The sequence below is a fragment of the Pseudonaja textilis genome, chromosome 13, assembly GCF_049901715.1.
Source record: "Pseudonaja textilis isolate UNSWEBS1 chromosome 13, rPseTex1.2, whole genome shotgun sequence".
NCBI lineage: Eukaryota > Metazoa > Chordata > Lepidosauria > Squamata > Elapidae > Pseudonaja > Pseudonaja textilis.
This window is the reverse complement of record NC_142002.1, coordinates 14971080-14986042: the sequence shown is the minus strand read 5'-3', so window position 1 is coordinate 14986042 and position 14963 is coordinate 14971080. Positions and strand designations below refer to the sequence as shown.

Sequence of the window (14963 nt, the reverse complement as noted above, 5' to 3'; positions counted from 1 at the left end):
GCGGAGTTTTGTTCTCATTGTGCCCAGAGAGAGAAATATTTGCTTTTACCTAGGATCGAACTTACAGGCTGTTCATTACATATTGGATCCTACCAAGACAAAACTATTTTAGGTTATTCAGTGGGGTAGGTTTCTCAGAGATGGAAAAAGTTCTTCAACCTAGATGTCGTAGTGTATTTCCTAAGAGAACGATTGACAAGTAGGCACGGCCATTGAACTATCCCATTAAAAGTGAGTTGTAATGAAGAAGGATTACCGGTTTTATGTTCTGCTTCTCTCGGGTCTTGCTTGGGAGTCCTTCAGAGGCCTTTTCCCGATCTCTGGCTTCGTCAGCAATCAGCTGCTGCAATGCTTCGGCCACTTCATCCTCCAGGGTGTAGGCTTGGCTTTCAGTGATCTGAAAGCCAGGAAAGGAAGAAACAATGACTTTTTGATTCTCTCCGTGAACTCTGCATACCACGCCTAGGTGCTTTTGAGACAGGTAGGCAAAAAGAATTCACATTTGAATCCCGAGGAATTCCATTGTAGTCCCTGATTTATTTATTTATTTATTTATTTTGCTATGATATTTTGTAGAATCTAAAAGCTAGACCAGAAATTTGAAAAGAGAAAAGGAAGGGAGGGAAGAAAGGGGTAGAAGCAAATCATTTTCATCTGCACGGTTGTGTCTGTATAAGTGATCTTCAACTCAATGAAAAAATTATTTTAAAAAGAAAAACGCAATGCAGAATTAAACAGAAAGCAAATTAAGATTCACAGATTGGCTGTAATTGATTAAAACTCCTCTTCCTTTACACATTGGATTTCTTCCTTGATTCTTGGGGCAATTCAATGCTTTGGCAACGCAAGAAAGAACTTCACAGAAAGTATTTCTCACATCCTGGTTATTTTTCCCTACGTTTTGAGCTTCTCTGTCAATCATAAAGCTTTTCAAGTAATTGGCAATAATTGGATATCATGGAGAAACATCTTGTGACTGACGCAAATCAAAGTTACAGTTCAAAGCCTGAGCAAAAATGCAAAATAATAGCAATAATACTTAGACTTATATACTGCTTTAAAATGCTTTACATGTCTCTCTAAGCAGTTTACAGAGTCAGCCTATTTGCCCCCAACAATCTGGGTCTTCATTTTACTGACCTCGGAACGATGGAAGGCTGAGTCAACTTTGAGCTGGTCAGAATCGAACTGATGGCAGTCGGCAGAGTGAGCCTGCAATACTGTATTCTAACTGTGCCACCACGGTTCATTAAGTTAAATACCCCTTTCTTTATTTAAAAACAAATACATTTGCTCCAATTTTTTCTTCAGAATCATCTTTGAACCTTCAGACAAGAAGTAGGAAGAAAAACCAAGCTGATTGTATAACTAAACAGGTGCCCAAAACACTCACCAGGCCCAGGTTTAGAAGCTTGGAAACAATCTTGTCAAAGACGCCTCTGTCATTTTCCTCATAAATTCTCATGGCAATCTTCTGGACGATATCCTCAGCTGTTAACGGGGTCCCATCAAGCTGACGAAGTCCATCAGGGTCATCTGAAAGAACAGCAAGGAGATAAAATGATGTTTGGGACAGCTGTAGGTCAGTGGTAGAATACAAAACCTCAGGTTCAAGTCTTGGTATCTCTTGGAGAAGGAGACCTGGGGGAAAAAAAATTCTATCTTAAGGACATCTCATTGAGGTGTATAACTCATTCTGCCTAATTTACGGGATATAATTTTCTCCAATGTTATGGTCCACATTTTGCCTGAAGGGCATTCTAGAGACAACCCTCCAAAAGGGAATCATGATATATATCTTTCGTTTCCTCTTACCTTACTATGATTGTGCTTAATAATAGACACGATTACATTTAATTACGTTTTCCTTCTGTTCCATTAAACTTTATAATGTAGGAACCATCCCCTGGAGGACTCTGAGGCTTGAAAAACGGCACTGTGCCTAACAATGTAACTGGGCCTGTCTCTAGTTTCAATGATTATTAGACTCAAATTTGTCTGATGTTGAAAACAACTATTCGTCTGAAATGGTAGAGGGTTTCTTTCTGCCTGAGCAGGGGGTTGGACTAGAAGACCTCCAAGGTCCCTTCCAACTCTGTTATTCTAAAAAGATAAATGTTAGGCCAGTTACGGTCTATTGAACTTCTGCATCAGATCAGATTTTCTGCTATTCTGCTCCACTGGACATACGTTAGCGTGTTGCATGGCTTTGTACTGTAGATTATTCCACAGTTGGTGTATGTATGTAGCTATTCCCTTTACCTATTTGGAGTGGGCAGTCCATATAATCAAAGCTCAGTTAACGCTGTCCTTCATAGTTAAGTAATCTAAGTATATTCGGCGGTACATTTTGCGCATAGCAGGGATCACTTTCTCTTCCTGTCCTCTTTTTTTTAAAAAGGTCAACACTAGTGCTAATTATGAACATCATGGAAAATTCACATCGTGCGTGCAGAATGAAATTGGTTTACGTATTGCTGATAAACTAAAAAGGTTTCTATTTTTGTATTCCATGGTTCCTCTAATATGGGGATTGCACTGCATTTGGATGGCATCCATGAGAACAGACTGAGATTTGTTAGAGACAGAAATGTTCTTCCCGTAGCAAAATGTGCTTTAGAGTGGAATCAGATGTACCAGCAATATCAGAGATCTCTCCAATCTGATGTTCTCCAGAAGTCTTACAATTAGAATTCAAGAAACCGATAACTTGAAGGCACGTGCTTCCTTCAAACGAGTCTTCTCCGATTAAGTAAAAGGCCTTGTTTATTTCTGGGTGTTTATCATCTCCATTTTGGATTCAAAAATTGTAAACTTTTGGTATTTCTGCCAAGGTAAGCTTCTGTATGCTTACTTCTCTGCGTGTACCGATATCTACAACAGGGCAACTTCACAAGCTGTGGACTTCAACTCCCAGAATTGTCGTTGACTCATGAATTCTGGGAGTTGAAGTCCCCAGGTCATAAATTTGCCATCGTTGCCCACCCCTGGTCTACGGTCTCCTTCATAAATGGTGCCACTTTAGCTACCCAAAAACCAGCCTCAGTTATGAACCTCTGACTTCGGTTGCATATCAGGCAAGCGTTCTGCTCAGTGGTGTGTTTCAAAATTGTGTTCCACTGCTTCAGTGGGCGTGGCTTGGTGGGCGTGCTTTGCGTGCGTGCACGCACTTTGTACGTGGATGTGGGCCAACTCACCTCCTGCAAGCCTGCCCTCTCCCGGTTACTTCAGCAGCTGCCGTGTAGCACTCTGCTGTTCCGTGCAAAGCAGCTGCCCTTCAAAAGCAGAGGTTAAAGGTGAGTGCGGGAGCCCAGGTGGGCGGGTGGGCCCAACAGCGGAGCGGCGGAGAGAACTGGTTTGATCTCCGCTGCTCATTGCCACTACCGGATCGACCAAACCGGGCCGAACCGGTAGAATACCACCACTGGTTATGCTATTGGTTTAGGCTTGAATTGTCTATATTCCTTAGCCACTGAAATATATCGTGGTTACGTGTGCCCTAAGGCAGGCTTCCCTATTTTTCCAGCTTTGTGGACCGGCGAGGGGGGGAGAGGAGCTGGCTCCACCAGAGCGGTGGCTAAGCATACGCATCTCCAGCACAGAATGCACTTAACTGTGGCTTGTTGAACAAATTTGCACCAGCGGTGGGCACGTGCACCCAGCACTCACACGAATGGAGATGCACACGTACCCTCTCTTGCAGCTCGTACATGTGTGCGTTTTGGGTTCTGCGGCCCCATGGATTAGGGACGCCACCCCAAGGTACTGTGTTTTGAGTAACAAGCCATGTGTCAGCTCTGAGATTCAGCTGCCAAGCATGAAAAGGGGGGTGGAGAAGTTAGAAAGTTCAAGGTTATTCTGTATGCCACATTGAGAAATTCCAGCTGTAGTTAATTGGTTCTCGTGATTAATGAAGTGTAGAAGTGGGAGGAGAGAAGGCGGATTTTGTGTAAGGTGCAAAAATGACTTTCACTTTTGGAATTGCCTTAGAAGTACCAGAGCTGTTCCTAATAAATCAGTTGGAGATTATCTTGTCTCGGAGTGACTGATTACCATGGATAATTTTGGATGCCTAACACCATGGTGAAGTACATTCTGTGCTGTTGCATAATGGCTTGAATCTCACTCTCTCCTCTTCCCCCCCCCCCCAACATCGTTCCTTTACCCATATCAGCAGTGCTTGGCACACGGCCATCTTGGCATTCTTGTTGCTTCGCCGCTAAGATTGATGAGTCTACCGTGATGACGTGCATTCAGAGAAGCCGTTCGACTCATCTGCGTACGTAGGATGAATTCAAAGCATAGTGGTGGTTGGTGACGGCTAGTGCAGTACCTGGATATTTATAATCCACATCACTTTTAGTGGAGTCATACTCATCCACCAGCCTGCGTGTCTTGGTGGAATCTACATCGTCAAGAGCAAGCTGTTGGGGATACGGGGGACTCCTGACCGATTCCATTTCCTTTTCCTTTCTGTCTTTTTCCACAACAGATCTCAGCAGGTTCAAGTCATCCACAAATGAATAATTCCTGAATTCTGGCTTATTGTCTGGAAGATCTGGAATACAGACGTGTGAGAAACCAACTCATCCTCTGAGCAAGCAGCAGTCTGAGTGAATCAGGAATGTTTTTTTTTTAAAAAAAAGGGGGGGGTAAGGAAAAGTAAGTGAGTCGGGAATAAGAAAAGAAGGCTCACCTGTCCGGAGTGATTTCTTCATCTTGTCTGTCTCTGCTTCAGCAATCTTTTGGGGTAAACAGATAACAGATAATTAGAGTTGGAAGGAACCTTGTAGGTCATCTAGTCCAACCCCCCCCACCTAAGAGGGAGACCCTACACCATTTCTGACAAATGGCAGTCCAATCTCTTCTTGAAGGTCTCAAGTGATGAAGCTCCCACAACTTCCAAGGGCCACTTCTGTTCCATGGGTTGATTGCTCTCACTGTCAGAAAATGTATCCTTATTTCCAGGTTGAATCTCTCCTTGTTCAGTTTCCATCCATAGTTCCTTGTCTGGCCTTTTGGGTGCCTTGGAAAATAGCTTGACCCCCTCCTCTCTGTGGCAGCCCCTCAAATATTGGAAGACTGCTATCACATCTCCCCTCACCCTTCTCTTCCCTAGACTAGCCATGCCTGGTTCCTGCAACTGTTCTTCATATAAAACAGGGTGGGGGAGAGAAGACTGGGTGAGGTGGCTTCTTGGGGTCCATTGAGTTATCTGCCAAAGATAAGCCAAGAGGAGTAAACTGGGCTAAGAAGGAAGAATCTTGGGGATAGTAGCAATGAGGACCAGCCTTATCAACTGGCCTTCTGTCCAATAGTCCTCTTTTTAACAGTTGCAGGAAGTGGGCATGTCTAGTCTGATGAAAAGAAGGACTAGGAGAAACAGGATAGCAGTGTTCCAATATCTCAGGGGCTGCCCCAAAGAAGAGGGAGTCAAGCTATTCTCCAAAGCACCTTAAAGGCAGGACAAGAAGCAATGGGTGGAAACTAATCAAGGAGAGAAGTAACTTAGAATTAAGGAGAAATTTCTTGACAGTTGGAATAATTAACCAGTGGAACGACTTGTCTCCAGAAGCTGTTAATGCTCCAACACTGGAGGTTTTTAAGAAGAGATTGGATAACCATTTGTCTGAAATGGTCTAGGGTCTTCTACTTGAGCAGGCTGGACTAGGAGACCTCCAAGACCCCTTCCAGCTCTATTCTGATTCAATATATTTTGCCTGCATGAGGTCCTAGTCTCACCTTGATATCATTAATTAAAATTAGCAGATGGCAGTTAGCTTGCAATACTGATCTGAACAGGCGATTAGCTTGCCTTGGTGTAAACCAGGGGTGGGATTCTACCAGTTCGGACCAGTTCTACAGAACCGGTTGTTACCATTCTGTGCAGTTTGGAGAACCGGCAAATCGCGCCACTGGCTGGCCCCGCCCCTCTCCGCCCCTCCCCTCCCTGCCCCACCCAGTCACTCCTTATCTCGCATGCATGCCATCCAACTCGCCTGCGTTGTGCAAGCAAATTTTACGTGACAGACTGAGGCAGCCGATTGCAGAAAGGTAGATCTGTGAGTGAATCTGTGATTCTGCAAGCAACTCAAACTGCCTGCCTGCTTTGCCTAACTTTGGGTAAAAGTTGTTCTTTGTTTCAATAAAAAATTCAATATTTACATAAATATTTACAATTTTTACATACAAGCCACACCCAGCCAGTCACGTGACCACTAAGCCACCACCCCCCGCAAATTAGGTCACACCCACAGAACCAGCTGTTAAGAAATTTGAATCCCTCCCCTAGTGTAAACCATCATCTCCCCTACATCTCTACTTAAGCAGTAGGGGGAAAAAACATGATATTCCCTTTGATGTTTGCCTTATGTTCCTTAATGCTCCGTGGGTTTTACTTCTGATGTATTTTTCCCTGTGCCTCTTTAAGTTACTGGATAGTTAATTGCTGCTGGATTCCAAAATGTGTGAGCTCTTATTTATCTCCTCCTTTTAGTAAGATTTCTGGTAGCCTGTTTGTGGAAATATAGTAAAATAAAGAAAATAAATCCCGCTCCCCACCCCCAAAAAGACAGTCAAGGGAGACATTTCATCTGCCCTAGCAAGAAAAGAAATCAGGCGTTTTCAACTTGCCCATTAATGCTTTTATTGATTTCATTAATGGAAGAAGATGGGTGGTAGCTCAAGAAGGAGGAATTGCTTTTTGTGCAAAGGAAGTTCAGCATCTGAGATCTCAAGCAGGACAGCAAAAATATCAGTTTCAAACCTAATGTTTGTCAGTGTTTGACATTAGAAATAAAAGGACCACAGATCTGGTTCAGTCTCACGTTCTTCTTCCCTCAAAGGCTAATATGTTCATTATAGAAAACCCTCGGTGGGTTGGAATCCTCAAAACTTTGCACGACTATGCCTCCAAATAAATTTCCCTGATGCTTTGGCTAATCGGCAAAACGTTTGAGGATTCCAGAACGTTTTGAAGACTGACAATTATTCTCCTGTGCGCTTGTGGTGCGTGAACATCTACGTCATCAGTTGCATGAATCTGATTATTTTTGGCAGGGATGAATTATTCACTTGTCAGCTAAAAGCTCATTTTGTAGCAAGGATGCAGCTGCACATAAGCTCCTATAAAAATATTGTATACACTGACTTCGGCAGGATTGTGGTCTAGTAAATATTTAGTTGGAATGTTTATGTGGCATAGGATTTTTGGTTTGTTTGGTTTTTTGATTAGTCCTATGAAATTAATTTATTTAGATCATAAGGATTTTCCTAGCAACTAGAGGCTTGGGTTTCTGCTGGTTTTTACAGTACTGAAATATATTTTTGTAGAAATTTGCTTGACCTACCTGTTCTTCCAATGGTTTCTCTACACTTAGTTCTCTGTTGTATACTGTTTTATCTGGAATACAGACATATATATTTAGATAGCTGTGGTACAATCAGGGTTGCATGCTTTCTCTCTTGCATATACCTATGTATATAATAATAAAACATATTATCAAAGTTCATCCCGACCTCTTTCCCTAAAACTCCACTTGTTTAAAAATGCCGAAACAAGTCCCAGAGGAACCTTGTTAGGGTAAAAAAAACAAAAACCCAAAATGTTTATTTTTTGCTTTTAATTAATGAAATTAGCCCTGGATATTCCTTCACATGAAGGCATGTTATTTGTCGTTATACATCATCTAATGCATAAGAACTGGACTAAAATAGCAGTAACGTAATCAGCTTGGAATAATCAAGAGATTAAAAGGTTGTATGACATTAAGAGAAACCTGTACAGAGATAGAGACGGGGGGAAAATGTTTCCTTGCAAATCAAACAGGCCCAGCATGAAAAAGAAATTTGGAATGAAAGGAATTCAAACTTTTTTCTCCAATTTTTTTTAAAAAATCTTCCCTTTTTTTCTTATTTTATTTAATTTGGCACACACACACATCCGCTTTAATCCGGGGGCTGTGTTCCAAATCTGTATATGTATGTAGATTTTGGAACGAAAATCTAATGCGGTTATAATTTCTATTCTTTAAAAAATTGTTCAGCGTCTCGCAGCCTCTAAGTCCTTGCAAGGCGATGAAGGGGTAAAAATACACTACAACTAGTGAAAGACGAGGAAGTTTAAAACGAGACCACCCCAACCTAAGGCGGGTCTGCTTACCTTCTCTTGCACCTTCAGGTTTCGGGAAGCCAAACATTTGGCCCACGATCAAGGACAACATGGTTAGCAGGCTGAGGAGCATCTTTCTGCCCATGGTTTAGGAGAAAGCAGGATCTTGTACAGATCAAAGGAGCGCCCAGCAAGGATGCTTCGTCTCTTTTTCTTTGTGTGATGACGTAGGTCTCTGGGCGGATTCAGCCAGCGGCTCCAAGTACCAGTTCAATGAATCTGGAGCTGTCCAGGGCTGCTGGTGCTGAAATACCCAGAGTCCCAGCTGCTCCTGGATCAACCAGCTACTCCGGAGGATGCTGGAGAGATTCCCAGTGACGGATCAGCCTCCTCTTTCCCCTCCTTTCCCTATCAATAGATGAGCTAGTTCCTTTCTCTCTCAGCAGCTCCTAGCCAGGGTGGAGGAGAGGAGAGAAGAGGGGAGGAGATCAGGGATGAGAAAGGGATGGAGGGGGCTGCGGATGCTGGAGCATGCGTGTGATGAATCCGCTCTCTTTCCAGCCCAGCCTTGCTTGCTGGAAAGAACTACAGGAAAGCATTAAAGCCCAGGATGGAAATATTTCTTTGTTTTCAAGCCTGTTCTGCCCATGAAAATAAAAACACACCTTGCTTCTAGAAAGGTGCCCTTGACCTCCTCATTCTGAAAGAGAAAGGGGTGCACATCATGGCTGGACACACGACCCTTGACCCTCTCTTGAAGTGATGTCCAGGGTAAGCTGACATTTATGATGAACTTTGACTGCCCACAACTCCCCGGGCAAGGAGAATGTGTCTTTTGTGCTTCTCTCCCCCGCCCCACCTGCCCCGCGGTAACGGGAGGAAGAGGTTTTCAGCAGCAAAAAGGTGGAAGGATGCTACAGTGGTTTTCTTTTCAAGAAAGTACAACTGCACGACACTTTCTGCATGTGGCAAATTCACCTTTCTGGACCCTTTTTATCACTGAAAATATTTGTCAAATGAGTCAGCGTCGATTCTTAGCATCCCCAACAACCATGGCCCCAATCAAGGAACCGTGGTCCCAGTCAAGTTGAGGAGGAGCACGCAAGAGAACCTAGAAGACAAATTCATCTAGAGACAACTGATTCATGGGGCTTTTAGGGAGCCACTGGTCAGCTCAAAAGTGCACAGGGCAAAGTTCTGTTAAGGAATAAATAGACTGTATTATATGATGAATATCCAACAACTGAAAGAAGTTTTGTTTGACAGGCTAGCGTGTAGAGCACTTGTCTATAAAGTCACCAAGAGTGGGTTAAAGCAACAACAAATATATTAGATACTAGTTGGATACCGTGCTTTGTGACAAAACTTTGTGATTGATCTATGCAGGAGAAATTTGATTCACAATCCGCTCAGTGGTGGTCAGCGATTGACACACATAAGGGAATATCACTCCCGCTGCCTTGAGTCTGGAAGTGGCTCCATAGGTGGAAGGTGTAGACAGTTTGGTGAGGTACCAATATTTAGTACTGTAAGGAGCCCCAGGCTGCTCCTGAGTAAAGGAGTGGGACGTCTGCCAGTTTGAACCGAGGTAACAGAATGTGAGGCAACTGGCAGTTGGAACAGAGTTCTTTTCAGGTGGGGAGGGGGAGTAGAACGCCTTAGCATCAGAGCGTGCTAATTACTGTATAAGAACTACTGTACCTGTGCTCTGGGACAAAACTATGTGATCGGGCTATGCAGGAGAAATTCAGTTCACAATCTGTTGACTCAGTGGTGGTCAGTGATTGAAACACATAAGGGAATATTGCTACCACTGCCTTGAGTCCGTAAGCAATTCCATAGGTGGAAGGCGTAGACATTTTGGTGAGAGGTACCGACATTTAGTACTGTAAGGAGCCCCAGGCCACTCCTGAGTAAAGGAGTGGGACGTCTGCCAGTTTGAACTGAGGTAACGGAATGTGAGGCAACTGGCAGTTGGAACAGAGTTCTTTTCAGGTGGGGAGGGGGAGTAGAACTCCTTAGCATCAGAGCGTGTTAATTACTGTATTAAGAAATAGTAATGATCTGATAGTCATTTCGAAAAATCTTTTCTTAGTGATCACCTAGAAGCCAAGAGGAACATACGTGCCAAATTTAAAGTTTGTAGGTTTTACGGTTCTGGAGATTTTGCGATGAGTGAGTAGTAGTTGGCTTTTATGTATATAGAGATTCTCCTCTTTTGTTTGTTGCAATGATTACTTGTAAAAGACCATGGAGACAGGACACCATAAACAGGTTCTTAAGAGCAACAGATGAATTCCAATCATAAGGGTACTTATTAATACAGCTACTATATTGAAGTAAAACAGATTGGGGTTGCTCAGAGCTTGGATGGCAAAAGGTGGAAGAAAGAAACAGGATAATGAGTTCAAGTAAGATGGTGGTGTGGATTTTCATTCAGTTCAGAGTTCACGTGACTCCAGATGATTCTGGGTGGCTTATATTAAAAATTATAATAATTCCAAGAAGAAACTCATCTTAAGCATGAAGAATACAGATTCTGAATTACAATACAATAATCTATAGGGGCTCAACCACAATTTGCCCAAAGCCTTGGAGAACAGCCAAGTTTTCAATGACTTTCTGATCATAATAAGGGCAGGAGATGTACCTATCTCTGAATACTATGATTGTATCCGCTTATAGCTGATTTTTTTTCACTAACTGTTGTTAGAGATAAATGCTATGTCTGTGTATCATGGATGGATTAAAATTATTTGTATCTCTGAAAGGCATGTGGCAGGAAACCAAACAGTATATAAACAAGAGTTATAGCAGAAGTTCAATTCAACATCACATTTCAATAAAAAAATAATTATGAAAGCAAAGCCAAGCTGAATCCACCATAGAGCCAGTGATTTATACACTGTAAACAATATTAACTATACAAGTGCATGCACACAGAAATGCCTCAATCCAAAATTACGCATATGCTCATACAGGAAAGGAAATCCACCCATGCTCAGAATTTGCTTCAATGAATTTCACAGGGGCCTAGAACTAGCTCAAAAGTCTCATCCTTGGTCTTCAAAACACTACAGGTAGCCCTCGACTTACGACCACAATTGACCCCCAAATTCCGGTTGCTAAGCGAGACAGTTGCTAAGTGAATTTTGCCCCATTTTACAATCTTCCTTGCTACAGCTGTTAAATGAATCTCCGTAGTTGTTAAATTAGCGACACGATTCAGTAAATCTGGCTTCCCCTTTGACTGGTCTTGGCAGAAGGTCGCAAAAGGGAATCACAGTGCCCAGCAACCATCATAAATACGAGTCATAGGCCAAACATCTGAATTTTGAACATGTGACCATAGAGATGCTGAAATGGTTGTAAATTTAAAAAATGGCCATAAGTCCCTTTTTCCAGTGCTGTTGTAACTTCGGTGACTAAATGAACTGTTGAAAGATGAGGACTACATCTGTAATATCAGTTTCCATGTTCTTCTGACTTTTCACACCTGCTGTCAACGTCAAATGTAAGGTTTCCCCATTCTAGAGGGTGGTATATTTGCTCCACTGGGCCAGCTTCAAGAGAGGCTCACAAAAATAACTGAAGGCAAAAAAAACCCTATTGAGTGGATAGAAGATAAACTATTTATGGGTGTTCTTATGGCGTCTGTCTGCGAAACATTTGATCTATCCTGCTCTTTTCAGATACTTATTGGCTTGAGTCATTTCTTGAAAATGACTAAAATGACTTGCTGATACGGTTCTACAGAGGAATTATTGAGTCTGTCATCTGCACCTCTGTAACTGTCTGGTTTGGTTCTGCAACCCAACAAGACAGACACAGACTTCAGAGAGTAATTAGGACTGCAAAAAAAAAAAAAAAAAACCAATTACTATCAACCTGCCCTCCATTGAGGACCTGTATACTGCACGAGTCAAAAAGAGGGCTGTGAAAATATTTACAGACCCCTCACATCCTGGACATAAACAGGTTCAACTCCTACCCTCAAAATGACGCTATAGAGCACTGCACACCAGAGCAACTAGACACAAGGAGTTTTTTTCCCCAACGCCATCACTCTGCTAAACAAATAATTCCCTCAGCACTGTCCAACTATTTACTAAGTCTGCATTACTATTACTATTAATCTTCTCATTGTTCCTATCACCCATCTCCCACTCGTGACTGTATGACTGCAACTTTGTGGCTTATATCTTTACAATTTATATTGACTGTTTCCTAGTATGATTTGATTGCTTATTCGTACCCTATGACTATCATTAAGTGTTGTACCTGATGATTCTTGATGAATGTATCTTTTCTTTTTATGGACACTGAGAGCATAGGCACCAAAGACAAATTCCTCGTGTGTCCAATCACACTTGGCCAATCAAGAATTCAAAGAAAAAGAAGAAAGAAAACTACTGATGTTTCATGGGAAGACCAGAACCATCAAGGTTGGGAAATGATGCGGAAAATAACACCAAACCTCAACTTTTGCTTCAAAGGAGGGGACCAAGGAGGAGCCAGGAGGAGGTTAGGAGAAAATAAAATCTGCACGCCTACACATCCCCAAGGATATTCTATCTGGAACACACCAGCTAACGTTTGTTTATTCTGAGGCACTGGAAGGAAAGGATGGCCAGATGGTAGCTGAAAGAGTAGCACCGTAATGCTGAATCACAGTAATGGAAACTCCTGCACTTAAGCTTCTATTACAGTGTTGGGCAAACAAATTTCCTGGGCAACGACAGGCATCATTTAAAGCCAAAAGGAATGTTGACATATCTTAATGCCTTATGCTCATAACTGTAGAATAGTAAACGAAAGAGGTACAGGCACATGGCGTTAGCCCCACCTGGTGTGCCAGAACTAGGAAATGAGGAAAAAAAAGCCAGTTTAGTGTACTGGCTAAGGTAAACTGGAGATGGTGAGTTCTGGTTTTGCCTTAGGGATGAAAGCGACAAAATTGAGCTTAGAGCCAACCAATGGAAGCAGTGAGTTCTAGACCCACCTTGGGCATGAGAGTCGAAGTGGGCTTTGAACCAATCACCAGGAGATGGTGAGTTCTAGTCCTGACTTACGCATAAAATCCAAGTGGGTATCTTTGAATCAATCACCAGGAGATGGCGAGTTCTAGTCCTGATTTAGGCATAAAAACCAAGTGGGTGTCTTTGAACCAACCACCAGGAGACGGTAAGTTCTAGTCCTGACTTAGGCCCGAAAGCCAAGTGGGTGTCTTTGAATCAATCACCAGGAGATGGTGAGTTCTAGTCCTGACTTAGGCATAAAATCCAAGTGGGTGTCTTTGAACCAATCACCAGGAGACGGTGAGTTCTAGTCCTGACTTAGGCATAAAATCCAAGTGGAGTGTCTTTGAACCAATCACCAGGAGATGGTGAGTTCTAGTCCTGCCTTAGGCATGAAAGCCAAGTGGGTGTCTTTGAACCAATCACCAGGAGATGGTGAGTTCTAGTCCTGCCTTAGGCCCGAAAGCCAAGTGGGTGTCTTTGAACCAATCACCAGGAGACGGTGAGTTCTAGTCCTGACTTGGGAATGAAAGCCAGCTGAGTGACTTTAGGTTAGTCCCTCTCTGTCAATCAAACCCACTTCACAGAATTGTTGTGGTGGGGAAAAAAGGAGTAGTATATATGTATGTATGTATGTATGTATGTTCACCACCTTGAATTATGTATAATGCAATAAAGGTGGGATAAAAATTTAATCATTAAATAATACATCCGCAGGAAGCTTAAAGCTACTTTTGAAAGTAAGTGTAGGAACAGGATCTATGTACACAAATCTGATTGGGCTATGCTTCCTCCTAACGGTTCACTGATTGGGGAAGGGAGGGAGGGACAAATTGGGATATGGGATGGGTGAAGGAACCGTGGCTAAAATCCAACTGAATAAATTTGACCTTCTAGCTAAAGATTAAAGTCCCAAATAAGGGACTTATGTTGAAATTTGGAACTCTGCACTTAGACCAGGTGTGTCCAACCTTGGCAACTTTTAAGACCTGTGGATTTCAATTCCCAAACATCACCAGCCTGCAGGAGGAATTCTGGGAGTTGAAATCCACAGCTGGACATCCCTGATTTAGACGGTCTTGTAAAAGGAAAAGGATTATCTCCCACTTCTGTGATATGATTCGTTTTTTGCATTTGCACGATTAAGGATGTTCCAAAAGCTTTGAGCTCTTCAGAGTTATTTTGGAAAGCTGTCTGTTGGTGCCATCTTCAGGCTTCTTTTTTTATAGTATATTTTTATTTTTTTCTTAATATAAAATGCAAAAGTGGAAAAAAGGGGGAAAAAAAGCTGATAGAGGAAAGAATGGGGAGAGGGGAAAATAAAACAGAATAAAAAAGCAGCGACTTCATACATAATGATTTTACAGTATCAACTTACACCAAATAGTAACTACTAACAACTTCTATAACAACAACTATCATCAGGCTTCTCACCATTTCTTGACCAGAAGATGTAACCAAGTGTCTTTACTTCACCTCACCTTTCAATTGTCACTCAATTGTGTACTGAGGAAAGGAACCATGTAAATGCATTAAATAAATGGATAAAGATGGGCAGAGCCCTTCCCCTGGCTGGGGATGAATGGTTGGGCAGTGGCAGGTGTTTTATTTTTATATGCAGTATATTTTCTTCACTTTTATTGTAAAGCACCTAGAACAATTGAGCATCAGGAACAATTGAGATGGGCACACGTGGAAGGAAGGAAAGAGAAAGGAAGAAAGAAGGAAGGAGAGGAAAAAGGGAAAGAGAAAGGAAGGAGAGGAAAGAGACAGGAAGGAAGGAAAGAAAGGAAAAAGAGATAGGAAGGCGGGAGAAAAGAGATAGGAAGGAAGGA

At 42.4% G+C, this 14963-nt stretch overlaps 1 protein-coding gene across 2 annotated transcripts in view; it reads right to left on the bottom strand.

The window, feature by feature from the left end:
- The window catches only part of SCG3 (secretogranin III), a 33571-nt gene extending 24972 nt beyond the window's left edge, over positions 1 to 8599 (bottom strand). The window contains exons 1-6 of one of the 2 annotated variants that reach the window (XM_087941891.1): positions 8162 to 8599; positions 7350 to 7402; positions 4697 to 4742; positions 4334 to 4558; positions 1394 to 1536; positions 257 to 397 (exon numbers count right to left, since the gene is read on the bottom strand). In XM_087941891.1, coding sequence (XP_087798017.1) covers positions 257 to 397; positions 1394 to 1536; positions 4334 to 4558; positions 4697 to 4742; positions 7350 to 7402; positions 8162 to 8255 — 702 coding nt within the window. In that variant the 5' untranslated portion in view covers positions 8256 to 8599. The remainder of the gene's footprint in view (positions 1 to 256; positions 398 to 1393; positions 1537 to 4333; positions 4559 to 4696; positions 4743 to 7349; positions 7403 to 8161) is intronic. The other variant, XM_087941892.1, reaches the window with a different exon arrangement.
- Positions 8600 to 14963: the final 6364 nt, after the last annotated feature.